The sequence below is a fragment of the Protopterus annectens genome, chromosome 10.part0 (genome assembly GCF_019279795.1).
Source record: "Protopterus annectens isolate FY-2018-M chromosome 10.part0, PAN1.0, whole genome shotgun sequence".
NCBI lineage: Eukaryota > Metazoa > Chordata > Ceratodontiformes > Protopteridae > Protopterus > Protopterus annectens.
Window position 1 is genome coordinate 6360513 of NC_056744.1, and position 27786 is coordinate 6388298.

Below are 27786 nucleotides of genomic sequence, written 5' to 3' on the forward strand. Positions count from 1 at the left end.
CATATTTGCTTCTAAATATTTCGATTCTCGGTTTAATTATCCAGAAATGTCGACGGTTAGCCATCCGACTGCTGGGATTCTGAAAAAACGCAAGGATAAAGGCAGACAGGCCGCCAAGTTCCAAAACTGCTGACAGTGCTTCTCCTAAGCCAGTTTGCTGGTACTCAGTGAGGTGATTTCGCAGCCCCTGATACCTGCTACTTCTGATTCGCAGGCCTCTACTGAGACCGATTCAGAGTCCGGTATGCCGCGAGATGCTTCACCTATGGAACCCTCGGATGTCTCTACCTTATATGGGTCCGGAGCCGCTGTGCAGGCACTGGCTTCTGAGGGTGTATTCAGGCCTACAGACTTGCATATTAAACCGACACCACCTTCAATATTAAGGCTAATATCTTGATCTATGTCTAAAAAACCGATCCCCAGGCCACATGTTCAGGCCCCTATGACTAAAAAACAAATGATCAAAATGGCTGAAGATTTAATTACTCTAATCAGGGGTAGTCAACCCCCCCCCCCCCCATCTAAGAGGCCTAGGGCTGAATTTGATTTTGAATCTTCTGAACAGCACTCTGTTTCTTCTGACTCTTATAATGAACTGAATTTGTCCATAGCTATTTATGAGGACTCTGATGCAGAGGATTCCATTCCTTCTGCTTCTCCCCCTGAGGATTTTTCTTTTGGGAAACTTTACATACCTTAAGGGAGCATTTCCACTGGGAAAGTCAGGATTTTTCTGAATCCAAGAAGAGGCTTAGGGATTTCCTTCTTCTTCCTCAGCATAGGCCTTTGGCTATACCTCCTGTACTAGACATTGTTGATGATGTGTTTTCAGAATCCAGTATGGCCCCTGATTCCCTGCCTCTGGCCCCTTATAAACAGACCTCTCAACCGTACCAAATTCCTCTGTAAATACCGGTTTTGAGGGCAAAATATTGGTGTGCCACGAATTCCCACATGGCCCCTTTAACTTCCGAATTTTCTTTTCACATGCAGGGTGTGCGCGATGATGCCAGCTTATTCATACCGCCGGTCCACCAGGTGTGCACACAGCACAGCCTTCTTCATTGTGGTTTCCCTCCTTTACTTATCTACTGAATTTCCTCCGCTCAGCTCCTGTCCTCTTCCAAGCCGCCGGTTCTGCGCAAGAAATACATGCAATAGGTTTACTTACTTTATTTAAGAAATGACTCCAGAAAACGTAAGTGCTTTTTTTAGTTTATTTTAATGGCTGAGTGAGTGAGGAGGAAAACTGTGCACTTTTCACGTTAACAAACGGCTGCAAAAACTGTAACGGTCGCAGGTAAGGCAAATATTAGGTTTGTTTATGTGCAGCATGCATTTGACAGCAGGAGAAGCTGTGCTGTAGTTCTACTTTATGTATTTAAGAAACGGCTGCGTTTTGTTTTACTTTCATCAACTAATGGCCGAGTGACTCGTGAGTGAGGAGAAATTGTGTACTTTTTACATTAAAAAACGGCTGCAGAAACTGTAATGGCAGGCAAGGTAGGGAAACTGTGCTTTACTGCAGGTCTTAGTTGTAAAGGATATGCTTTCATTTTACTTTAACGGCTGCACTTGTTTCATTTTACTTAACGGCTGCATTTATATTTGAAATTGTGCTTTACTTTAACAGTTCGTCAGGCTCAGGCAGCAGGAGTACTTCACTTATTTAAGTTAATGGCTGGTTAAAAAGTTTTATTTTAATGCCTGAGGAGAAACTGTGTACTTCCTTTAAGAAACAGCTGCAGAAATTGTGCTTTACTTTAATGGCTGAGACTCTGAGCGAGGAGAAACTGTGTACTTTAACAGCTGGGCAGATGTTTTACTGCAGGATGCATACTTTAAATTAATTCCGTGTAACTTTCGTTTTATAATGCAATTCCCTTGGCTGTACTCTCATTTTATTTAACAGCTGCCTGCATTTTATATGTGTGAAACTGCTTTACTTTACCAGTGCTGGCAGCAGGATTAAGTTACCGCCTAATTTTGATGCCTGAGTAGAAACTGTGTACTTCCTTTAAGGAACGGCTGCAGGAATGAGGCTCTGAGCAACTGTATACTTTCATTTTACTTTAAATGCTGAAGGATACATAGGCAAGAGTGTACTTTCATTTTAGTGCAGAAACTGCTTTACTTTAATGGGTGAGGTTCTGTGCAAGTGTGTGTGTACTTTCATTTTACCGCAGAAACTGCTTTACTTTAATGGGTGAGGTTCTGAGCAAGTTGTGTGTGTAAATAAATGTCCAGTTGTGATTTAAGGAGTTAACCATAGTTCTCAAATTTCTCAATGTCCAAAGTTTTATGGAATGTTTGGCTCATGGGTTTTCTAACAGTGAGAAGTTGAACTGAATTTGCTAAATGATGATAGCCATTTAAGTTTCAGTCTTCATATCTTTCAGGAAATGCATGGTAACATAAAACATTTTATTCTAGCAACTTTTCTAAGATTATACAAGCAATGTTTAAAATGTGTCCCTGGTTTTGGGCTTTTGCCCCCCCCCCCAAATAAATTTTGGCTTTTCCATGTTTCTTGTGCTGCATAGTTCTTCAGGGGCTGAGAAGTTTAGTGCTAAGTCCATCTGTGTTAGTAGCACAACAGGTAGAATACTTGCTTTTGATGCAGAAGACTGTAGGTTTGATTTCCCACAGTATGTAAATGAGTTGTTGATAATGTTTGTACTTTTAAAGTGGATGGATGCTGCATTCCTGAGAATGTCCTGTTTGGTGGAGATACCTAGTAACTATAAACCTGTCATCAGTTTGCCATCCATTCCCTATTTCAATATTACTAGCTTATTTTTTGTTTTTTTTAAGTAACAAAGGCAATTTATTCCTCAAGGGCAACAGGCACTTTATTTGTAGATGAAACTATGAAATATTAAGTTGTTTGCTAGCAGCAAGCAACCTCTTCATTAGTTAAAGATCTTACATCTGTCTTTAGTATGGGATTATTTAGATGACTGACTTCTGCAGAGATTGTATAATACATTTACTGATACTAATGGATTGTAGACATTTGAGTATACTTTTATGATGGAAATGTTACGAACTGAGCAGTTTCGTCATTTATTGGTTCATGCATTTTGTTTCATTGCCTACTGGAAAAATGTTAAAACAATAAATTTAAAATGTGCTGTAACAAGTGTGCTGTATTATACAAGGAATATAATTTATTAAAGTCGGGAAGGTGTATCAAAGAATACATGTATGCTTCTTGTTTTGTGTGCAAGGGGTCTATGATTTGAAAACAGCCCAGAGGTAATCTTTATCCACCGCTGGCCAGATGCATTTTCTTTGGATGTGGTGTGGGTTTCAATGCTGTTTCAATGAATGTGAGTTTCAAGGGCAGAGATGTTTTAATGCTAAGTCCATTTCATTATGAGACAGTATTGCTTTCTATTAGTGTTTGTGCATTATGTTACAAAATGTAAAAGTAAAATCCAAATCATTGTAGAAGTAAAGCAGTATGCACATTAGTGTTTATGGTAAATGGAGTGAAATAGCCAGGTAATGGGGCATTGGAATGGCTGCAGGGGGCCTCTGGTGCCATACTTTGGTTGTCTGTTCTTCAATTTGCACTGGCATCCCACAATTCCATTGGATTGGGTGGAGTTACATAATTATGTATGCAAATTTTATGTTAATCAGTGTACAGATTTGTACCTATTTTTCATGTGCCTTGTCCAGATTTTTGATGTTTCCAGGTTGAGAGGTATGCTTATAAACCAGACAGATACTACAGGGTTCCTGACTCCCATAAATTCCTTTGCAAAAATCCTGTTGCGGACCCTGAAACCATTTCTCAGGGGCCCAAGGGCATTAAGGCTTCTGCTGCTAAAAATCCTACCCCTTCTGATAGGATAGATGGGGTAAAAAGGTTTATACTTCTGCAACCTTGGCAATCAGGATTTTAAACTGTCAATTCCGTATGGTAAAATATCAACAGCATATCATGGGACTGCTTAAACAGAAAATGATGTTGATTTCTGACTGTGTGGAAAATAAGGATTTACAGGATTTATTGCATTCAGCTGAACAAGTTGGAAAACATACTTTGCAATGTGGTTTTGGTTCTTTGGAGGCCTCTTGCAGGGATGCTGTTACTGGGTCTCTGCTTAGAAGGCATGCTTGGCTTAAGGAGCAATCTCTGCCTGATCATGTTAAAGCAAAATTGTTGGATGCTCCTTTGCTGCAGGACCGTCTGTTTAACAATAAGACTGAAGAAGTTCTAAAAAAGATGGAAGATAAAGCTAAATCTATGCAAACTGTGAAAGATTTCTTACAAGTACAACCTCCAAGATTTAGTAGGCACTGGCCTACTAAGAACTGGTCCTTTCCAGTTCATTCCAGAGCCACTCAAGCCAAACCCAGACATTCCAAAAGCACCAGGTTTCAGTCCCAAGGGACTTTCAGAACTAAGCAATGGGGTGCCTCCGCTTCCAAATCTGGAAATAAGACACCACCCTATGGTAAACAGTCTCAATGACTTTCCTTTAAAATTACCAAGCACTTATCTCTTAGCCGCCCCTTTGGGGGGAAAACTGGCTCTTCATGCAAAAAACTGGCAACTTATAACCCCGGACAAATGGGTTTTAAATATAGTGTCACAGGGATACAGATTTCATTTCCACACATTGCCAAATCAGTGGGCAGAGGCTCAGAAACAAGTATGTTCCCTCCTAAACATGGGGGCAATTCAACTAGTACCAGAAGAGGAAAAGGGACAAGGTTTCTATTCCAGACTTTTCCTGGTACCCAGAAAAGACAAATCTGGACCTGTCTACTCTAAACACCTTTCTGGACATTCCAAAATTCAAGATGCTGAATCTTCACCAGTTACTTCCTATGCTAGGCAAAGATGCCTGGTTGACAACTCTAGATTTAAAAGAGGCATACCTGCATATCCCAATCAGGGAATCTTGCAGAAGATACCTATGCTTCATAACAGGCTACTTGCATTATCAGTTCTCTGCACTGCTCTTTGGCTTATCTACTGCGCCCAGGGTATTTACAAAGTGCTTGGCTCCAGTGACTGCATTTTGCAGGCAAAGAAATATTCAAGTATATCCATACCTGGACGATTGTCTAATTCAGGCAGAAAACCAGGCCATTCTTTTAAAACATCTGGCGTTTGTAAAAAGGGTTCTAACTTGTCTAGGGTACACCATAAACGAAAATAAATCACAACTGGTACCCTCTCAAAAAATTACATTCCTGTGTGCAAGCTTGAATACAACTGCCCAGATGGCTTTCCTTATGCCAGAAAAGCAAATTCATTTGGTGACTTACTTCAAACAGGTGGCCACAAAAACCCTGCTATCTGCAAGACAAATACTGCAAGCCTTGGGGTTCATGGCCTCCTGCATTCTTCTAATTCCATATGCAAGACTGCATATGAGGAAACTTCAGTGGTACTTAAAAAGTTTATGGAGTCAACATTGTCACAACCTGGAAACAATGATTCCTATCATACCTTGCCTGCAACTAGAGTTCCTATGGTGGGCAGAGGCCTGCCAGCAAAACAAGGGACTGCTGTTCACACCACCCCCTGCCGCCCAAACCCTAACTACAGACTCATCAGACTATGTATGGGGGGCTCATCTGGCAGAGAAATCCATTCAGGGCAAATGGAGCCCAAATCAAATGCACCTTCATATCAAACAAAAAGAAATGCTAGCTGTACAGAATGCACTGACAGCCTTCAAGGACTACCTTCCTCCAGGACAACTAATGGTAAAGACGGACAACACCACGGTTATGTGGTACATAAACAAGCAGGGGGGGTACACATTCCTACCCCCTCTGCAGACTAGCCATGGTATTGTGTACAACGGCCTTGAGCAATTAAGTACAACTACAAGCTCAATTCCTGCCGGGAAAGTTGAATATTCTGGCAGACGAACTAAGCAGAAATCTCATGGACCCACATGAATGGAAACTGGAACCATGGATGTTAAGTTGTCTATCTCGCCTTCATTCTTGCTGGATGGGTTCGGAGCCGACCTCGGCTCCGACTCGGCCACTCTAAAAGCTCGAGAGTTGGTTCCACCGGCTCGAGGCTCCCCTTATATCCCACAATGCTAGGCGTGAGTTACCTCAGATCTCATTTGCCGCTACAGCGATCGAGGTGTTTGGTTTCTACCGGCTTCTTGGTGAGTTATTGTAGAATAATTTTAGTCTACTTAAACCCCTTTAGTTTAATTCTTAACACTTATTTCCCTTAGTTTAGTGGATTTTGTACCTTTTTCTCTTCTATTATCCCCTTTTCCACAAAGAACTTATAAGTTCTTCCCTCGAGCCTTCGGGCCTTTTCCATCCCCTAGTGGTGTGTGTGTGTTTTTCTCAGGAATTTAAAAACTTTGATAGTGAGTTTTAATTTTTGAGTTAAACTTGTATAGGGTTTAATCAGTGTGTTTGACTGTGTGAGTGTGGTTACACTTCTTCAATAATGTCTAAAGACTCAAAGGTCTCAGGCTTCAAGAAGTGTGACTCGTGCTGTCAGAAAATGTCTCTGACAGACGGTCACACTTCTTGTGTCTACTGCCTGGGACCTTTACACCTGCAGGACTCTTGTGCTGTATGCCATGGCTTCAGCCCCAGAGTCCTGCAGGAAAGAAAAAATAAACTTATTTTGAGAGGTTTACTTAAGCCTTGAGGGTTCCCTTACTGTTCCTTCGGGAAAACCCTCCAAGGCTTCTAGGTCCTCGGCTCCAGCTTCTGAGCCGAGGCCTAAGGCTTCGAAACCTCCGTCTACATCGGCTCCGGCTGGAGCCGATGAGTCTCAGACTGCAGTTTCTGTGGTTTCCTCGGCTCCGGCTGGAGCCGAGGTATTGGAAATTCCTTTGTCGGTTCCGACTAGACCTTCGGAACCGACATCTAGAAAGAGGTCCAAGTCACCGTCCCTTTGGCTCCGTTCATTCGGCTCCAGCATCTCCCTTGCTGTCTGAACGGAGCCATAGATCTCATTCCTCTAGGTCATCGAGGCTCTCGGACCATGACCTTCAGAGGGTAGTGAGTCGACTTCTTAAGTCCGAGGCACTGGCCCAAATGCTTCAGAGCCCGACTCATCAGTCGATGCCTGATCCTGTCCCCCATTATGTTCCTCCTCCGACTCCGTTGAGCTCGGAGCCGGGGCGTTTCGGAACCGAGACTGTGGTAGCGTCGGAGCCGATACAGATGTCTTCGGCTCCATCGTCGGCTCCGATTTCTTCCTTAGAAGAATCTCGGCGCCGGACTTCCCTCGTCGGCTCCGAGGGGGTGAGTGGCATCGGACCCTTGTCCGACCCGCTCTCCCTCTCGGAGCTTTGCGCTGGTGAGTTCGGCTCCGACATCGGCCTCGGAGCCATCACTGTCGGTGCCGAGGGAGGTTTTAGCTTCGGGCGGGGACCTCTGGCTCTGCCTGACAGGGGTGCGTTCGAGGTCATGCGGAGTGTGTTGGAACCTGGTTCAACTCCACAGTCGGCTCCGTCCGCCCCTCCCTCTTCGGTGCCTCAGGTCAAGTCGACTCACTCCCTCATCCCAGACCGCAGAGAGCCAGCTCCTCAGGAATCCCCTGTGGGGATCTCATCCTCTTCCGAGGCCTCTCCTGATTTGGCAGAAGAGCCCCCTCGGAAGAGAAAGTGTAAGAGGAAACACATAGACTAACCTGAGTCCGTCACCTCTGACACAGATTTAGAGGATTCCGAGGGTTCCCCCCGTTCCCCTTCTGAAGATGTCTCATTTGCAAACATTCTAGAAATCCTCAAACAGAGGGGAAATTGGCCAGCCCTCAACCCTTCGGAGGATGAATCTGTGTACCTTGAGGCGTTTGGCTCTCGCCCTTCCACCTCCTGGGTATCTCCCCCCTTTGACCCCCTCATGCAGGTGGTAGCAAAAAAGGCATGGACCCCACTCCCAGGAGACCCTCAAAATTTATCATGGCACCAGCAGATAAACAATTTCTGACAAAAGGAGTTTCTGTGGATGCTATGGTGGTTGCTGCTGCCACTAAGAAGGAACTAGCTGATCCTTCAGTGCCTGTCCATCCACCTAACAAGGAATCTAGGTCTATGGACAGGTACGGGAAGCGGATGTTCTCGTCAGCGACCTTTGCAATGCGTTCGCTGAACTACCTATGCCATTTTACTCGTCTTCAAAGAGACTTGATCAAAGAAGCGAGTGTTATGTTGAAGGATCCTACAGCTGCGGGTTTTCAAGACAAGATGAACACTCAGCTGGCTACCCTGAACTCCATAGCTAACTCCTCCATGCCTCCTTTCTATGCGGCTGATGGAGCGAGCAGGGCCGCAGGAACAGGAGTGGCCTTACGTAGGCATGCCTGGATGCGGTTATGCAACTGCGGACCCCTTTAAAGCGTCGTTCACTAATTCCCGTTTGATGGATCATCTCTTTTGGTCCTCAAGTGAAAGAAACCTTGACTAGGTGCGAGACTGATGGCAAGACTCTTTCTGCCGTCGGAGTCCGTTTTTCTACTCCTTCTAGGCCTTACCCCAAAGGCCAGAAAAGTGGGAAAATGTGGTTCTGCAAACAATCTCAAGGGACTTCGCCTGGCCAGAGTCGGTTCCCGCCAGAGGCAGAGGGGAACAACAATGGTAGACGATAAGCCCTAGAGGCAGGGGGGGTCCGCAGAACCAGGGCAATCGAGAAACTTTCTCTGATAAGCCCTTTCAGCATCCCTGAGGTGTTGCCCAACTGTCCACCTTCGGAGGCAGTCGGGGGAAGATTGTCACTGTACCCAGAAGCCTGGCTATCCCTAACTCGAGACAAGTGGGTACAGTCCATCATTTCCGAAGGCTATTCCATTCCCTTCGTTTGCATTCCAAACCGATCAAAAAAATCCCTTCCAGATGTTCCACCCGCTCAAAGGGATCTTGCAGCTTTGGAAGTTTCAAAGCTGCTTGCAAAAAGAGCAGTTCAACCAGTTCCAGCAGACCAGCAAGGATCCGGAATCTACTCCAGGTTCTTTTTAGTTCCAAAAAAAACAGGGGACTGGAGACCAATTTTGGATCTCAGTATCTTGAACAAGTCAGTCAAGAAAACACGATTTCGGATGGTCACGCTACAGTCCATCCTTCCCTATTGGGAAGAAAAACTGGATGTGCTCTATAGACCTTCAGGATGCGTACTATCATATAAAATGAACAGGCGCTCCAGAAGATTTCTCTGCTTCAGGCTGGGAACCAGTCATTTTCAATTCAGAGCCCTGCCCTTTGGACTCACCACTGCCCCCAGGGTGTTTACCAAATGCATGGCAGTGGTAGCTTCTCACCTGAGACGTCAAGGATTCCAGGTGTTTCCATATTTGGACGACTGGCTCCTCACAGCTCCCACCAAGCATCTTCTTCTAAGGGCCAGGGACTACACCTTTCGCACTTGTCAAAACTTAGGCATTTCAATAAATTGCGAAAAGTCTGTTTTGTCGCCTTGTCGTATTATTACCTTCATAGGCGCAATTCTAGACACAGTGAACATGTCTGCGAGGCTAACAGATCAGATAATAACAGACATACACAAACTGGTCTCGCTCATCTTCAGCAGCAACAGAGTCAAAGCCAGGTTAGTTCTGAAAGTATTGGGGATTATGGCGGCTGCCATACCTTTGCTTCCATTAGCCAGATTCCACATGAGAATCCTTCAATGGATGCTCTTCACACAATGGTCATACCAGCAACTTCCGATGTCCCACACCATTATGATCACGCAAACATGCAGGAATCATCTTCTGTGGTGGATGTCTTCCCCTCAGCTCTTCTTGGGAAGACCCTTTGTTCCTCCCCCTCCGGTTGCTACTCTGACAACGGACGCCTCCCTGATTGGGTGGGGGGGGCATTATCAGGGCAGAACTGTCCAGGGCACATGGCAACCAGACGAATGCCACTTGCACATAAATGTTCTAGAGATGAGAGCAGTGCTTTTAGCGTTGCAAGCCCTTCAAGACTCTCTTCCTTTGGGAACGATAGCAATCCAGACGGACAATATGTCTGTAGTGTGGTATATCAACAAACAAGGCGGAACCAGGTCCTACCCCCTGTGTCGAGAAGCACTCAGACTGTGGCAATGGGCGATTTCTTCTCAGCGGTTTCTGATAGCAACGCACATCCCCGGGAAGTCCAATCAAATCGCGGACAAGTTGAGCAGAGCTATCCTCATGCCTCACGAGTGGTCTCTGAAAGACTCTGTTGTGAGAGATATTTTTCTCAAGTGGGGTCAGCCTTGCTGCGACCTTTTTGCTACTCCCCAAAACAGCAAGTGCAGAAACTATTTCACCCTATTCCCTTTACCAGGCCAGCCCAGCAGAGACGCTCTAGTCCAAGTTTGGCCCCGGGGACTTCTGTATGCATTTCCTCCCTTCCCACTAATCTCTCAAGTGATACAGAAAGCTATCGCTCAGAAGGCCTCGTTGATCCTCATTGCTCCTTACTGGCCTCGACAGGTTTGGTTCCCCTTTCTACATCATTTTCTGTTGGAGCGACCTTGGCATCTGGACCTACTTCCAGATCTTTTGATCCATCAGTCGGGTCAGTTTCATCGCTCCCTTCCCTCTCTGAACCTCACTGCTTGGTTCCTCCAATTCCAACCTTAGCCAGGCTTCCTCAAATATCTCACTCTGTTCGAGATATTTTGATAGCTTCTCATAAATCTTCCACCCGAAAGATTTATTGAGTAAGTGGAAAGCGTTTAGCCTATTGGGCTCAAGGCAGGGACGTAGATCCTTTCACTGCTCCCATCCAAATGGTCCTTGATTTTCTAGCTGAACTCTTCCATGCAGGTTCATCTCCTTCGACTCTTAAAGTTCAATTGGCAGCTATTTCTAACTTTCATGTGGGCATTTCAGAGTCTGCCATAATGTCCCACAAGCTTTGCAAAGCTTTTTTGAAGGGAGTTTTTCTACTCAGACCTCCTATAAGAAATCCTCCTCCTCCTTGGGACCTAAATTTAATTCTTAGTTCTTTGATTCTTCCCCCTATCGAACCTGCAGCCTCCTGTTCTTTAAAATTGCTATCATGGAAGACTCTCTTTCTGGTAGCTATTACTTCAGCTAGAAGAGTTTCAGAACTTCATGCACTCAGCCGTCGACCTCCTTATTTGTTTTTCCATAAGGACAGGGTATCTTCTGAACCAACCCGTCATTTTTACCTAAGATAGCCTCGGCGTCTAACCTAAATCAAAGCATTGACCTCCCTGTGTTTTTTCCAGAATATTCTAACAGGTCTGAACAAAGATTGCATTGGCTAGATGTTCATCGTCAGTTAAGGTACTATTTGGATAGAACCAAACAATTCAGAAAATCTGACCAGCTGTTTGTCTCTTATGCAGAAGGCAGAAAGGGACTTTCAGTTTCAAAGGTATCATTATCTAGATGGCTAACATCTCTGATTTCCCTTGTTTATGAAATTAGACACCAAAAGTTGCCTAGCAAACCTAAAGCTCATTCCACCAGAGCTTTGGCTACTTCTATAGCCTTCCAAGACAGACTGCCTATTGACACCATTTGTGCAGCGGCTACTTGGGCTACTCCTCACACTTTCATTTCTCATTATAAGTTGGATTTAGCTTCTAGGCATAGAGCTAACTTTGGTTCCACTGTTCTCAGGAGTCTGTTCCGTTAGGCCACCCGGGACAAGGTGCTAGGGACGCGGTCCCATCCAGCAAGAATGAAGGCGAGATAGACAACTTAACATATAGAAGTTATGTTCTTACCATAACGTTCCATGTTAGTTGTCTTCTTCTCGCCTTCTTCTTCGTCCACCTCCTTCCCCTGGCCTGGACAGACCTAGAGGAGTTTTGATTGTGACCTCTCTTTCTACCACCTCTTTACTTTAGGTATATGCCCTGCGGTGCATATTTTCCTGGATCAGGATGTAGGTCACCCTTCTCTTCTCCCTTGTTTATAGAGGTGGACTTTGTTTCTAGTTATTCTGCTACTGATATAATCTGGGCCTAGCTTACAAACGAGATCTGAGGTAACTCACGCCTAGCATTGTGGGATATAAGGGGAGCCTCGAGCCGGTGGAACCAACTCTCGAGCTTTTAGAGTGGCCGAGTCGGAGCCGAGGTCGGCTCCGAACCCATCCAGCAAGAAGAAGGCGAGAAGAAGACAACTAACATGGAACGTTATGGTAAGAACATAACTTCTATATTTTCAACATGTTGACACGCAAATGGGGGAGCCCAGACATAGATCTTTTTGCCTCACCCCAGAACTACCAGTTGGACAAATTTTGCACATGAACTCCTCACAAAAAAGCCTGGAAAGTGTTTGCTCTGTCCTTCAGTTGGGAAAACCTATCAGTCTATGCCTTTCCCCCTCTGCCTCTGCTCTCCAAAGTTCTACTAAAAGTCAAACAGGACAAACTAAAAATTATTTTGATTGCTCCAGACTGGCCTCGCCAACACTGGTACCCACTCCTACGCAGTCTGTCACAAATTTCTCCATGGCAGCTGCCTCAGACACCTTCTTTACTGTCTCAGCAGGAGAACCAAATTCTGCACCCTCAGCTCCAAACATTGAATCTTGCAGCTTGGCTAATCACTTAAATTCCCCCTTAGCATCCCTCAGCATATCTGTGATGAATGTCATTTTGGAGGCGAGAAGACCTAGTACTAGAAAATCTTATGCTGACAAATGGAAAAGATTCTGTGCCTGGAATCAATCTCAAGGGATGAGCACAGCAGCACCCAATTTACCTCAGATTTTGCAATACTTAACTGAGATGCTTCACAAGGGCCTGACTTTTTCTTCCATAAAAATCCATGCCTCAGCCATTTCAGCTCATTACAACACAGGACCCCCCCCCCTTCTCTCATCTCCTGCTAAAGCAGTTTCTCAGAGGGGCCAAAAACTTGAGACTCCCAGGAGAGCTCCAACCCCTGCCCTGGGACCTTAATTTTGTATTGGAGAAACTCTACCTCCTTTCAGGCCAGCTGCTACTGCAGACTTAAAATTCCTTTCCTGGAAAACAGCCTTCCTTTTAGCAATCACTTCAGCTAGAAGAATCACTGAATTACAGGCCCTTATGGCAGTGGAGCCTTTCATCATCTTTCATGCGGACAGGGTGTCACTCAGGACCAGTCCATCCTTCATGCCCAAGGTGGTGTCCAGTGTGGCTGTTAATCAGTCCATTCATTTGCCAACTTTCTTTCCCAATCCACAGAACAAGGGGGAGTGGATTCTGCATTCATTGGATGTACACAGACAGCTTAGATTTTACTTGGACAGGAGTAAATCTCGAAGAAAATCTGAACAACTGCTGGTAGCATTTGCTGCAAGGGCAGAGGAAAAGGCTATTTCAAAGCAAACCATTTCTAAATGGATAAGCCATTGTATTCATTTCTTCTGGCCGACTGAGGGCAACCTGCCAGCAGATTACCCAAATGTAATGACTGCAACAGTGAATACACTCAAACATCTTCATTTATGGTAAAAGTACAGAACTGTACTTTTCAGTCCCAGGGGGCACACAAGACTAAGCAGTGAGGGGTTTCCGCACCCAAATCAGGGAGTAGTAAGACTCCCTCCTATGGAAAACAGTCTCAATGACTTGCTTTTAAAACTTCCAAGCACTTCCCAACTGAATGCTCCTTTAGGCAGAACAATTGGTCTGCAGGCCAAAAACTGGGAACTCATTACCCAAGAAAAATGGGTTTTAAAGATAGTGTCCCAAGGATACAGATTTCTCCTCCACACCTTACCAACACCAAGTGGGTGGCCAGATCTACCCCCAAATCAGTGGACAGAGGCCCAAAATCAAGTACTCTCCCTCTTAAGCATGGGGGCTATTCAGTTGGTACCCGAAGAGGAAAAGGGACAAGGGTTCTATTTGAGACTTTTCCTGGTAGCCAGAAAAGGCAATACATGGCATCCTATCGTGGACCTTTTGTACTCTAAATACATTTTTGGTGATTCCAAAATTCAAGATGCTGACTCTTCACCAGCTGCTTCCTATGCTAGGCAAAGATGCATGGTTGGCAACACTAGACTTAAAAGAAGCATACCTGCACATCCCTATCAGGGAGTCTTGCAGAAAATACCTACACTTCAAAGTAGGCTACATACACTATCAGTTCTCTGCACTGCCCTTTGGCTTATCTACTGCACCCAGGGTATTCACAAAGTGCCTAGCTCCAGTCATTGCATTTTGCAGGCAAAGAAATATTCAGATATACCCATATCTGGATGATTGTCTAATTCAGGCAGAAAGCCAGGACATACTTTTGAATCATCTGGCCTTTGTTCAAAGGGTACTGACTTGTCTGGGGTACACCAAAACCGAAAAGAAATCACACCTGGTACCCTGTCAACAGATTATATTCCTGGGAGCAAGCTTGAATACAGCTTCCCAGATGGCTTTCCTCATGCCAGAGAAATGGATTCATTTGATAACCTACTTCAAACAAGTGGCCACAAAAACCCAGTCCTCTGCAAGGCAAGTACTGCAAGCCTTGGGGTTCATGGCCTCCTGCATTCTTCTAATTCCGTATGCAAGACTGCATATGAGGAAACTGCAATGGTATCTCAAAAGCCTATGGTGTCAACATTCACAGGATCTAGAGACAGAGACAGTGATTCCTGTCATACCTTGCCCACGCCTAGAGATGTTCTTCGTGTTTCACTGTTGCAGTCATTACATTTGGGTTATCTGCTTGCAGGTAGCTCTCAGTCAGCCTGATTAACAAAGTCTTGGGTCCTGCATCGGTTGCTGTCCCTTCTTCCATGACATCAGGTCGTCAGGGGTATAAAACATGCAGCCGACACTATTACATCAGTCTTTCTTGCCATGCGGTGCCTGAAGCAGAAGCAGTTCGCAAGTACCAGTCGGCCTACTCCTGAAATTTTAGTTTTCTAGTTTCAGAACCGAAGTCTTCAACTAAAGCTAAGTAACCCCATTGGGGAAACTTTTTCTTGCTCCTTACCGATGTCAGTAAAAGTTAATAATTGTATTAGTTGTGGAAAGCAAATACCTGATAAAGATTTTCATTCGTACTGTATTCCTTGCCCAGGCCCTGACCATGACGTACCTTGCTGTTGGTTTTGTGCTTTATTTAATCAGCGCACTATCCGTCGTCGGCATATTTTCGCCTGTAAATATTTCGTTTCTCGGTTTAATTATCCAAAAATGTCGTCGGTTACTCATCCGACTACCAGGATTCCAAAAAAATGCAAAGATAAAGACAGAGACAGGCTGCCAAGGTCCAAAACTGCCGACAACGCTTCTCCTAAGCCAGTCGCCAGTACTATGTGAGGCGCTTTCGCAGCCCCTGATACCCGCTACTTCTGATTCACAGGCCTCTACTGAGACCCATTAGGAGTCCGGTATGCCGCAAGATGCTTCAACTATGGAACCCATGGATGTCTCTACCTTGGATGGGTCCGGAAACGCTGTGCAGGCACCGGCTTCTGAGGGTGTATTCAGGCCTATGGACTTGCATATTATACCAACGCCTCCTTCTTTACTTAGGCCTAAATCTCGATTCATGCCTAAAAAAACAACGCCCAGGCCACATGCTCAGGCCTCTATGCCTAAAAAACAAATGATAAGAATGGCTGAAGATCTAATAACTGAAATCAGAGGTAGCCAACACCCCCCCCCCCCCTTCTAAGAGGCCTAGGACTGAAGTTGATTATGAATCTTCTGATCAGGATGCTGTTTTTTCTGATTCTTCTGATGATCTGGATTTGCCCTTATCTGCTTATGAAGATTCTGATGCAGAGGACTCCATTCCCTCTGCTTCCCCTCCTGAGGATTTTTCTTTTGGGGAAACCTTACATACTCTAAGGGAGCATTTCCACTGGGAAACCCAGGAATTTTCTGATTCAAAAAAGAGGCTTAGGGATTTCCTTTTCCTACCTCAGCATAGGCCTTTAGCTATTCCTCCTGTACAAGACATTGTTGATGATGCTTTTTTGGAATCTAGTTTGGCCCCTGATTCCCAGCCTCCTGCTCCCAGAAAACCTGACAGATACTACAGGGTCCCTGAGTCCCACAAGTTCCTTTTCAAAAATCCTATTGCAGATCCAGAGACTATTTCACAGGGGCCCAAGGGCATTAAGGCTTTTACTGCTAAACATCCTACCCCTTCTGATAGAGACTCCAGGGCGCTGGATAGATGGGATAAGACGGTTTACACTTCTGCAACCTTGGCCACTAGGGCTCTAAATTGCCAGTTTCATATGTTAAAGTATCAGCAGCATGTTATTGGACTGCTTAAACAGAAAATTATGTTCATTCCTGACTGTGTGGAAAATAAAGAATTACAGGATTTCATGCATTCTGGTGAACAGGTTGGAAAACATACTTTGCAGTGTGGTTTTGATTCATTAGAGGCCTCTTGCAGGGCTGCTGTTACTGGGTCTGTGCTCAGAAGGCATGCTTGGCTTAAGGAGCAGTCTTTGCCTGATCATGTTAAAGCTAAATTGTTGGATGCTGCTTTAAATCAGGACCGCCTGTTTGGCAACAAGGCTGAGTAAGTTCTTAAAAAGATGGAAGATAAAGCTAAATCTATGCAAACTGTTAAATATTTTTTACAAGTTCAGCCTCCTAGATTTAGTAGGCACTGGCCCTCTAAGAATTGGTCCTTTCCAGCCCCTTCCAGGTCTTCTCAAGCCAAACCCAGACACAGCCGAAACCCCAGGTTTCAGTCCCAGGGGACACACAGAACTAAGCAGGGGGGGCTCCACTTCCAGTTCTGGGAATAATAAGACTCCCCCTATGGTAAACTGTTTCAATGGCTTCCTTTTAAAATTTCCAAGCACTTATCAACTGATTGCCCCTTTGGGGGAAATATTGCTCTTCATGCAAAGAATTGGGAACTCTGTTACCCAGGACAAATGGGTTTTAAATATAGTGTCCCAGGGATACAGATTTCATTTCCACACATTGCCAACACCAAGTGGGTGGCTGGACCTACCCCCAAATCAGTGGGCAGAGTCCCAAAAACAAGTACTTTCTCTCTTCAGCATGGGGGCTATTCAACTGGTACCAGAAGAGGAAAAGGGACAAGGTTTCGACTCAAGACTTTTCCTGGTACCCAGAAAAGACAATTCATGGCATCCTATCCTGGACTGGTCTACTGTAAACACCTTTTTGGAGATTCCAAAATTCAAGATGCTGACACTTCACCAATTACTTCCTATGCTAGACAAAGATGCCTGGTTGGCAACACTAGATTTAAAAGAAGCATACCTGCACATCCCAATCAGGGAATCTTGCAGAAGATACTTGTGCTTCAAAGCAGGCAACATGCACTATCAGTTCTCTGCACTGCCCTTTGGCTTATCTACTGTGCCCAGGGTATTCACAATGTGCCTAGCTCCAGTTATTGCATTTTGCAGGCAAAGAAATATTCAAATATACCCATACCTGGACAATTGTCTTAATTCAGGCAGAATGCCAGGACATACTTTTGAGTCATCTGGCCTTTGTAAAAAGGGTTCTAACTTGTCTGGGGTACACCATAAATGAAAAGAAATCACACCTGGTACCCTGTCAACAAATTATATTCCTGGGAGCAAGCTTGAATACAACTTCCAAGATGGCTTACCTCATGCCAGGGAAACAAATTTATTTCACAACCTACTTCAAACAAATGGCCACAAAAACCCTGCTATCTGCAAGACAAATACTGCAAGCCTAGGGGTTCATGGCCTCCTGCATTCTTCTAATTCCATATGCAAGACTGCAAATGAGGAAACTACATTGGTATCTAAAAAGACTATGGTGTCAACATTCACATGACCTAGAAACAATGATTCCTATCATACCTTGCCTACGCCTAGAGTTCCTTTGGCGGGCAGAGGCCTGCCACCAAAACAAGGGACTACCTTTCACACCATGCCCTGCCGCCTAAACCCTAACAACAGACGCATCAGACTATGCATGGGGGGCTCACCTGGCAGGGAAGTTCATTCAGGGCAAATGGAACCCAAGTCAAGTGCACCTGCATATCAATCAAAAAGAAATGTTAGCTGTACAGAATGCTCTGACAGCATTCAAGGACCACATTTTTCCAGGACAACTAATGGTAAAGACAGACAACACCACTGTTATGTGGTACATGGGGCTACACATTCTTACCCCTTCTGCAGACTAGCCATGGCATTGTGGAACACAGCCTTGAGCAACCAAGTGCACCTACAAGCTCAATTCCTACCAGGAAAATTAAATACACTGGCAGACAGACTAAACAGAAACCTCATGGACCCACACGTGTGGAAACTGGAACCAAGGATTTTCAACATGTTGACAAGCAAATGGGGGAGCCCAGATATAGACCTGTTTGCCTCTCCCCAGAACTACCAGTTGGACAAATTTTGCACAAGGACTCCCCACAAACAAGCCTGGAAAGTGGATGCTCTGTCCTTCAGCTGGAAAAACCTATGTCAGTGCCTTCCCCCCCTCTGCCTCTGCTCTCCAAAGTACTACTAAAAATCAAACAGGACAAACCAATGATGATTTTGATTGCTCCAGACTGGCTGTGCCAACACTGGTACCCCCCTCCTGCACAATGTGTCACAGTTATCTCCATGGCACCTGCCTCATACTCCTTCCTTGCTGTCTCAGCAGGAGAACCAGATTCTGCACCCTCAGCTTCTAACACTGAACCTTGCCGCCTGGCTAATTACTTAATCTCTCCTTTACCATCCCTCAGCAAACCTGTGATTGATATCATTTTAGAGGCAAGGAGGCCTAGTACTAGAAAATCTTATGCTGAAAAATGGAAAAGATTCTGTGCCTGGAACCCATCTCAAGGGATGAGCACAGCAGCGCCCAATTTAGTTCAGATTTTACAATACTTAACTGAGATGCTTCACAGGGGCCTGTCCCTTTCCTTCATTAAAATCCAATCCTCAGCCATTTCAGCTCATTATAACAGAACCTTCCCTTTTCTCTCATCCACTGCTCAAGCAGCTCCTCAGAGGGGCCAAACATTTGAGACCACCCAGTAGAGCTCCAACCCCAGCCTGGGATCTTAACTTTGCCTTGGAGAAATTCTCTCTACCTCCTTTTGAGCCAGCTGCTACTGTAGATTTAAAATTTATTTCTTGGAAAACAGCTTTGCTTTTAGCAATCACTTCAGCTAGAAGGGTAACTGAATTATAGGGCCTTATGGCAGTGGAGCCTTTCATCATCTTTCATGCAGACATGGTGTCCCTCAGAATCAATCCATCCTTCATGCCCAAGGTGGTATCAAGTGCGACCCTTAATCAGTCCATTCATTTGCCAACCTACTTTCCCAGTCCACAGAATAAAGGGGAATGGATACTGCATTCCTTAGACGTGCACAGACAACTTAGATTCTACTTGGACAGGACTAAACCTCAAAGGAAATCTGAGCAACTGCTGGTGGCATTTGCTGCAGGGGCAGAGGGGAAGGCTCTTTCAAAGCAAGACATTTCTAAATGGATATGCCATTGCATTCATTTCTGCTATAAGCACCATGGAAAACCTATCCCCCAAGGGATCAGACCTCATTCCACCAGGGCTGCATCTATCTCTGCACCTTTTCTCAGAGGCCTCCCTACCAGGGACATTCTAGAAGCTGCTACCTGGAGTTCTGTAGATACTTTCACCAAGCATTAACATTTACCAATTTTCTCTAAATCCAGAGCTGGCTTTGCCACTGCAGTCTTGCAGGGCCTTATAGCTGGCCCTAATTCCTCTTCCCAACCATAGCTTTAGGAATCTACCCAAATGTAATGACTGCAACAGTGAAGCACAAAGAACATAGTACAGTTGTGTACACTTACCAGAAATGTAGATGTTCGAGTGTATTCACTGTTGCAGTCCTGGTTACCCTCCCTCCAGCCCCCTAACTTCTTTTGGCTATACCTCTACTTTCCTTTACTATGCTTAAAAGCCTTTTTGGTGCATTTGCTTTTTTGTTGGAGGTATATCTTTGTACTTTTATATTTAATTGCTTCCCATTAGAGGGGTACCTGACATCTGGGGCAAGAAAAACTGATGTAATGGCATCAGCTGCATGTTTTATACCCCTGATGACCTGACGTCATGGAAGAAGGGACAGCAACCGATGCAGGACCCAAGACTTTGTTAATCAGGCCGACTGAGGGCTACCTGCAAGCAGATAACCCAAATGTAATGACTGCAACAGTGAATACACTTGAACATCTGCATTTATGGTAAGTGCACACAACTGTACTTTCCTTTGGTGGGAACGAGGCCTGCCACCAAAACAAGGGACTACCATTCACTCTACCCCCTGCCGCCCAAGCATTAACAACAGAGCATCAGACCATGGTATTGTGGAACACAGCCCTTAGTTATCAGGTACATTTATAAGCTCAATTCCTGCCCGGAAAACAAAATACACTGACAGACGAACTCAGCAGAAATCTCATGGACCCACGAGTGGAAACTGGAACCAAGGATTTTCAACATGTTGACAAGCAAATGGGGGAGCCCAGATATAGACCTGTTTGCCTCCCCCCAAAACTATCAGTTGGACAAATTCTGCACAAGGTCTCCCCACAAACAAGCTTGGAAAGTGGATGTTCTGTCCTTCAGATGGAAAAACCTATCAGTTTATGCCTTTCCTCCTCTGCCTCATCTCTCCAAAGTGCTACTAAAGATCAAACAAGACAAACCAAGAACGATTTTGATTGCACCAGACTGACCACGCCAACACTGGTACCCCCTCTTGCGCAGTGTGTCACTGTGGACCCCATGGTACCTGCCCCAGACTCCTACTCTATTGTCCCAGCAGGAGAACCAAGTTCTGCATCCTCAACTTCAAACACTGAATCTAGCAGCTTGGCTAATTACATAATTTCTCCTTTACCATCCCTCAGTAAATCAGTGATGGATATCATTTTAGAGGCAAGGAGGCCTATTACCATAAAGTCCTAAGCTGAAAAATGGAAAAGATTCTGTGCTCGAACCAATCTCAAGGGATGAACACAACAGTGCCCAATTTACCTCAGATCTTACAATACTTAACTGAGATGCTTCATAAGGGCCTGTCTTTCTCCTCCATCAAAATTCATGCCTCAGCCATCTCAGCTCCCCTCTTTTCTCATCCACTGCTTAAGCAGTTCCTCAGGGTGGCCAAAAATCTATGACCACCCAGGAGAGCTCCAATTCCAGCCTGGGACTTCAACTTTGTATTGGAAAACTCACCCTTCCTCCTTTCGAGCCAGCTGTCACTGAAGACTTAAAATTCCTTTCTTGGAAAACAGCTTTCCTTTTAGCAATCACTTCAGTAAGAAGGGTATCTGAATTACAGGCCCTCATGGCAGTGGAGCCTTTCATCATCTTTCATGCGGACAAGATGTCCCTCAGGACCAATCCCTCCTTCATGCCCAAGGTGGATATCCAGTGTGGTCCTTAATCAGTCCATATATTTGCCAACCTTCTTTCCTAACCCACAGAATAAAGGGGAACAGATTCTGCACTCCTTAGACGTGCGCAGACAACTTAGATTCTACTTGGACAGAACTCAACCTCAAAGGAAATCTGATCAACTGCTGGTGGCATTTGCTGCAGCGGCAGAGGGGAAGGCTATTTCAAAGCAAATCATTTCTAAATGGATAGGCCATTGTATTCTTTTTTGCTACAAACACCATTGAAAACCGGGTCTATATCAGCAAATCAAAGTTGTAAAACTTTGAATGTTCTAATATCGACCTGTTTTGAGCGAACACTAAAAATAGCGAAGCTGCAGAACACCAAATTATTTCCTAGGGAAAGAATTCGGTTGGCTGGTTCTGTGGCTTTGCTATTTTCAGCGCTGTGGTGGAAAGTTACGGGTCAGTTTCAGGTAAGTGTGCGATTGTGTGGTTGTTGAGGATAGGCCGCGGGTTAGGTGAGTTAGGGTTAGGGCACGGGTTAGGTGAATTAGGGTTAAGGGCGGGTTAAGTGAGTTAGGGTTAGGGCGCGGGTGTTAGGTGAGTGTGCAATAGTGACGGACCTTAGGGTTAAGGTTTGGGTTAAGGTAAGTGGATAGATAGTAGTGTATGTACAGTTTAGTGTAGGCTTAGTTGTAGGATTGTAAGTGTATGTGTGTGGATTGATGTTTTTTAGGTGTGCTTGTGTTGTGTGTATGTGTTTCGGAATAGGAATTTTTTTCCCAAGGAAAGAATTTGCTATTCTGAATGGTTCGATATTATCTGGTTTAGATATTTTAGGTTCGATGAAATAGCATTTGCTATTTTCATTTTTCGATAGCGTGATATAAACACGGAAAACCTATCCCACAGGGCATCAGACCCCATTCTACCAGGGCTACATCTACCTCTACAGCCTTTCTCAGAGGCGTCCCTACCAGGGACAATCCTAGAAGCTGCTACCTGGAGTTCTGTACATACCTTCTCCAAGCATTACCATCTGCCAGTTTTCTCTAAATCCAGAGCTGGTTTTGCCACTGCAGTCTTGCAGGGCCTTTTAGCTGGTCCTAATTCTATTTAAATTCCTCCTCCCATCCTTAGCTTTGGAAATCTACCCAAAAATGATGACTGCAACAGTGAAACATGAAGAACATAGTACAGTTGTGTACACTTACCATAAATGTAGATGTTCAAGTGTATTCACTGTTGCAGTCCTGGTTACCCCCCCCCCCCCTCCAGCCCCCTTCTTTTTTCTTTTTTGGATATACCTCTACTCTCCTTTACTGTCTTCAAAATCTTTTTGGTGTATTTGCTTTTTTGTTGGAGATATAACCTTGTATATTTATAGATTTAATTGTTTCCTATTAAGGGGGCACCTGACATCTGGGGCAAGAAAAACTGATGTAATGGTGTCTGCTGCATGTTTTATACCCCTGACAACCAGACATCATGGAAGAAGGGACAGCAACCGACACAGGACCCAAGACTTTGTTAATCAGGCCGACTGAGGGCTACTGCAAGCAGATAACCCAACAGTGATGACTGCAACAGTGAATACACTTGAACATCTACATTTATGGTAAGTGTACACAATTGTACTTTTTCCTGCCTCGCAGTGCTTAATTCTGGCATTTGTTTTGTAGCTGTATTGCAGGTCTTCCCTGTGTATGTAGGTTTTCTCTAGGGTTTTGTGCGTCTTCCCACATTCCAGTCATGCTAGTAGGTAAACCGGCAATCCACTCAGTTTTACATAAATGTCTGTATGTGTGCATGCATATGTCAGAACGTAACATGTCTCTTGCAGTAGCCTGGTCCCATGTAAGACTGCTTGTTTGCCCAATAACCATGGCTTGTCTGGAAAGATTTCATGATATTGCAGGTGTCCAAATGATGGAATTCTGAAGCACAGACATAGTAGTGGGCAGATCCAGAGTAGTCACACTGGTAAATGTTTATGAATATGTAAGTAGGAAATATGTTTTATGGTACAAAAAGAGAGAGAGAAGAAATATAAATGTGTTTTATAATGTTAAGTGGTTTGTACAGTCTGAAATGGTATAAGGAATGCATTTTTGAGAGCAGATGTGTGTGTGTGAATCTTAAAGGTTACAGTAATTGGCAGTAGTGTTTTTGGCCCATAAAGGCCTGATTCTGTAGTGCAAAATAATATAGCAATAACCCACGCATGGGTGTGGGTAATACTGGATTTACCCATGGTTGGTGTGGTTTGGTCACGAGGGCAAAGCCCGAATGGCCAAACAAAGTCAACTGTGGGTAAATCCAGCACTACCCACACCCAGAAGTGGGTTATTGCTATTATACAATGACATTATTTAAGAAAAAAAAATTGCTTTTCTTAAATAATGGCATTGTATAATGCCTCCTTGCTGCCCTTCCGCAGCTGTCTGGTATTCTGCGGCAGTTCTGATGTACTGCGCATGCATATGCTTATGCAGTAGATCAGAGCTGTGGGCGAAAGCCAGATCTCTGTTGCTTTTTACAAACTGTCTCGCTATGTAAAAGGAGTTTAACATTGCGAGACAGCTTTAAAAAAAGCAACGGAGAATCCCGGTTGCTTTTTTTAAAGCGGTCTCTCTATGTTAAACCCATTTAACATAGCAAGACAGTTTTGAAAAAGCAACGGAGAAAGCAAGATCTTCGTTGCTTTTTACTCACTGTCTCACTATGTTAAAGGAGTTTAACATAGCGAGACAGCTTTAAAAAAAGCAATGGAGAATCTCGTTTAACATAGCAAGACAGGTTGTAAAATGCAACGGAGATCTTATGTTCACCGTTGCTGTAAAAAAAAAAAAAAAAAAAGTTATACTAATGGAAAAAGTCCGGGCGACCGGACCTTTTTCCATTACTATAACTCTGATTTACAACGTGCACGCTGACCAATCAGCATGCCCATTTTGGAATATTAATGGGGGGTTGTATAATGGAGCTTTGACTATGACTCAGGCAGCTGGGATTTAATTAGCAGCGCCTTCACTAAAGGAGACAGGCACAGAGAGGCAGGAGTGAAGAGGCATGGCCTGCTTGTTTTCCTGTGGAAGGGGAGGGTTGCAGGCACTCTGCAAGCAAACTAAGAAGAGAAAATTCCCTGGTAGAGTCCAGGAGAGCTACTTCTGTGCTTCAGGCTTAGGGGTGAGGCTGCTTGCTGGCAGTGTCCCTTGCAGAAGTGAAAGGCGAGCAGTGAGGTCAAACCTGTGCATGGCTCTCTTCCCTTGCTTAGCTGGGTGCATGTGGCCATAACAGGAAAAACCTAAAAGTATTCCTAATGACTTTTTAAATGATGGAGTCCTCCCTGCTGGCCCTTGCCATGTTAATGGATGTGGGAGCTAATGGACCAATTGTGTTCAGGGATGTGCATGGTCATTTAACTGATGAGCCATATCTTTTAAAAAATTGGGTTTACTTGATGGATTTGAAGCTAGACTTGTCAGTCACACTTTACAGTTACTCCTACTGAGTTTGGCAGTTAGTGCTAAAAATATTTTTGAATTGTATTCTGAGGTTGGGCTGTGTCAGTTTTTCTCCATGGTAGTGTGTCAGCAGAGGTAGTACACTTAGCAGGCATCTGAGGACAGAGCAGCACAGTCGCCATGCTAAAACAATAGTAGGACCACTTTGATTTAGTTAATCTGCAACAGTTTTATTTTTGCTTGATGAAATTCCATGTGCGTAATATCCTACTTTCATGTAGAACTGTACCTTCTGAGTTTTTCTTTATTTCAACGTCAGTGATGTATATTCTTAAAATACTACACAGGCTTCTGAACAGCATGTCTATAGTCTAAACTTTGGTATGTGTATCTTTGAGTTTTTCTCAGTAAATTGAAAAGTGACTATGGTCTGTTAGGGTGTTGTCATTTCAAGTAAACAAACCGAACTTTTATGTTTTTAACTTTTCAGTAACTTCACTGCAACTCAAAGAAGAACTGTTGGATGGAGAGGACATCACCTTTCTTCAAGGAGCTTCTGACCAAGAAAGCAATGGATCTGGTAACTTTTATATCAAACAGGAGCCATAAGAGCAGCTTGAATTTGCAACAATGTGGCATCAGCCTGTTGTGGATCTAAACTAAAAGTGCTCTTCTACTGCTGGATCCTAAAGGGTAGCGGCTCATCAAAGACACTTAGTGGGACACACAAGATATTAGATTTAAAGACTTATTTTTGTTTGACTAAAAAAAAAAAAAATAAGAAAACTATTTTGCAAGACGTGATCTTTTCAATTTCTCACTCGGATGGGCTTTTTCAGCTTCTTGCATTTGAAGTTTTTTGAGCAACTTTTGTAATACTCTTCAGAGTGCAGATTTATTGTGCTTTGAACACAAATGAGAAAAAAAAAAAAAGAATTTTCTTGCTCTTTATGACAGAGTTAAAAACTAAGAAAAAAAAAAAGAAAATATTCAAGAAGGGGAAGTAGGTTGAGAGGCATTGTGTGATTGCGAATCACATAATACAATAAAGAGCCTTTCTGGTACATGTTGGGAAGACTCCAGGTTTTTTGTTGGTAAGTCTAGGGTTGCTGAAGGCTGCCCTTGCTGCAGAAATTTACAGAATGTCTTTAGCAAGTTCTGCTGTATAAGTTGGAGTGTATGTGTGCTGTTTTCACATAATGTAATCCAAGTTCTTGTTGCAGAACCGAGTATATTTTAGCCTCCAGATTTGCTGCCATCAGATTAGTTTAGGCAGCAATTTTTTTACACATTTGAAGACTGATCTCTGTTTTTTTATTGCAGAAAACCAGCTGTCTATCCCTGCAGAGCTGTGAGTGATTATATATACTATATGTACTGAATGGGTTATAGCTTTTACCAACAAGTTCACTAATTTAAAAAAAACTCAGGAAATTCTATATTTTGCATATGTTATTGTAACAAGTACTCCTGGACCTTGTGGCATTTCTTTCAAAGTTTTACACTAGCTGTGTGCATTTCAGCTTTGAGGTTGTGCATAAAATCATATGTGATTGAGGGTGAGGTTTGATTAAACAGATCTTCTTTCCATGAAAGAAAAGCATAAGCTCTTGGAGAAACTGCATCTCACAGGTATATTAAACTAGAAAAATAAAATGTAATTTAGAAGCAGCAGTATCAGTTAATGGGGAAAAGCTTTTGTCTTTTTAAACTATGTTTATCTCATTGGTGAATTCATACCTTTGGAACTATAGCTTGTCAGTGTCTGGGTGAGCTGCAGGTGTTTGATAATGACAGTTTCCATGTGATGTGTACCCTAAAAATATCTACAAAGTGAACAATCATTATACCTCAGTTCTTTCTTCCACCATCAGTTTGTTGCTCTAAAACGTTTGCTAAAAGAATGCTAGTGATTAAGCTGGAATGTTTATTGCTTTCTAAACGGCTATAGAGTGCCTGTTGTCAAAATCTGTTAATGCTATATGTTTTGCTTTTTAAAATGTGCATTAAAATGGGTTGTTTTTTGAGCAGATGGGGTTTTGTCATGCATTTCAGCAAGCTGTAAGAGTTACCAGGATTTAATTACAAATTATTGCACTTCATTTTGGATTGTGAAAGCAGTACCCTCTTAGTTTCTTGGGTTGATACTATTGATGGCAGTGTTACCACTGAAAGCTTCTTGAGTGTAATTAATGATGGGTTACTTTAATGGTGAATATAGTAATATGGCCAAATGTTCTTTTGATAGCACACCATGCCATCACTTGGCTGTGTGGCTTTTAATGTATTTAGTTAGGGAGGTGTATTTGCATTTCACTTGCATTCTTTTACAGAAGTTAGAGTTTGAGAGTGTTGGAGATGATGTTCGTGTTTCACTGTTGCAGTCATCACATTTAGGTTATCTGCCTGCAGGTAGCCCTCAGCTGGCCTGAATACCAGAGTCTTGGGATTTCTGCGTCTGATGCTGTCACTTCTTCCATTGCATCAGGTCGTCAGGGGTATAAAACATGCAGCCGATGCCATTACATCAGTCTTTCTTGCCGTGCGGTGCCCGAAGCAGAAACAGTTTGCAAGTGCCGGTCGGCCGACTCCTGAAATTTTCGTTTTCGAGTTTCAGACCTGAAGTCTTCTAAAAGATAAGTACCCCGTTGGGGATCCTTTTTTCTTGCTCTAACCGATGTCAGAAAAAATTAATAATCGTCTTGCCTGTCGAAGCAAATACCTCATAGAGATTTTCATTCTTACTGCGTTACCTGTTTAGGCCCAGAGCACGACGTCCCTCGCTGTTGGTTTTGTGCCTTGTTCAACACCCAAACTATCCGTCGGGCAATTTTTGTAGCTAAATACTTTCACTCTCGATCTCCATACTCTGAAATGGCTTCAGTAAGCCATCCAACTACCGATCTTCTGAAAAAATGTAAGGATTAAGACAGAGGCAGACCCCGCATAGGTCCAAAACTGCCGACGACACTACCGTTAAGCTAGTCGCCAGTCTGCTGGTACTCAGTGAGG

At 43.9% G+C, this 27786-nt stretch overlaps 1 protein-coding gene across 1 annotated transcript in view; it reads left to right on the top strand.

Annotated features, from left to right (window-relative positions):
- The window catches only part of MBTD1 (mbt domain containing 1), a gene marked incomplete in the record, with an annotated part of 2241711 nt that extends 2214910 nt beyond the window's left edge, over positions 1-26801 (top strand). Inside the window, 1 exon segment of the mRNA XM_044084938.1 lies at positions 25265-26801. Within this exon segment, the coding sequence (XP_043940873.1) occupies positions 25265-25383 (119 nt within the window).
- Between the last annotated feature and the right edge of the window lie 985 nt (positions 26802-27786).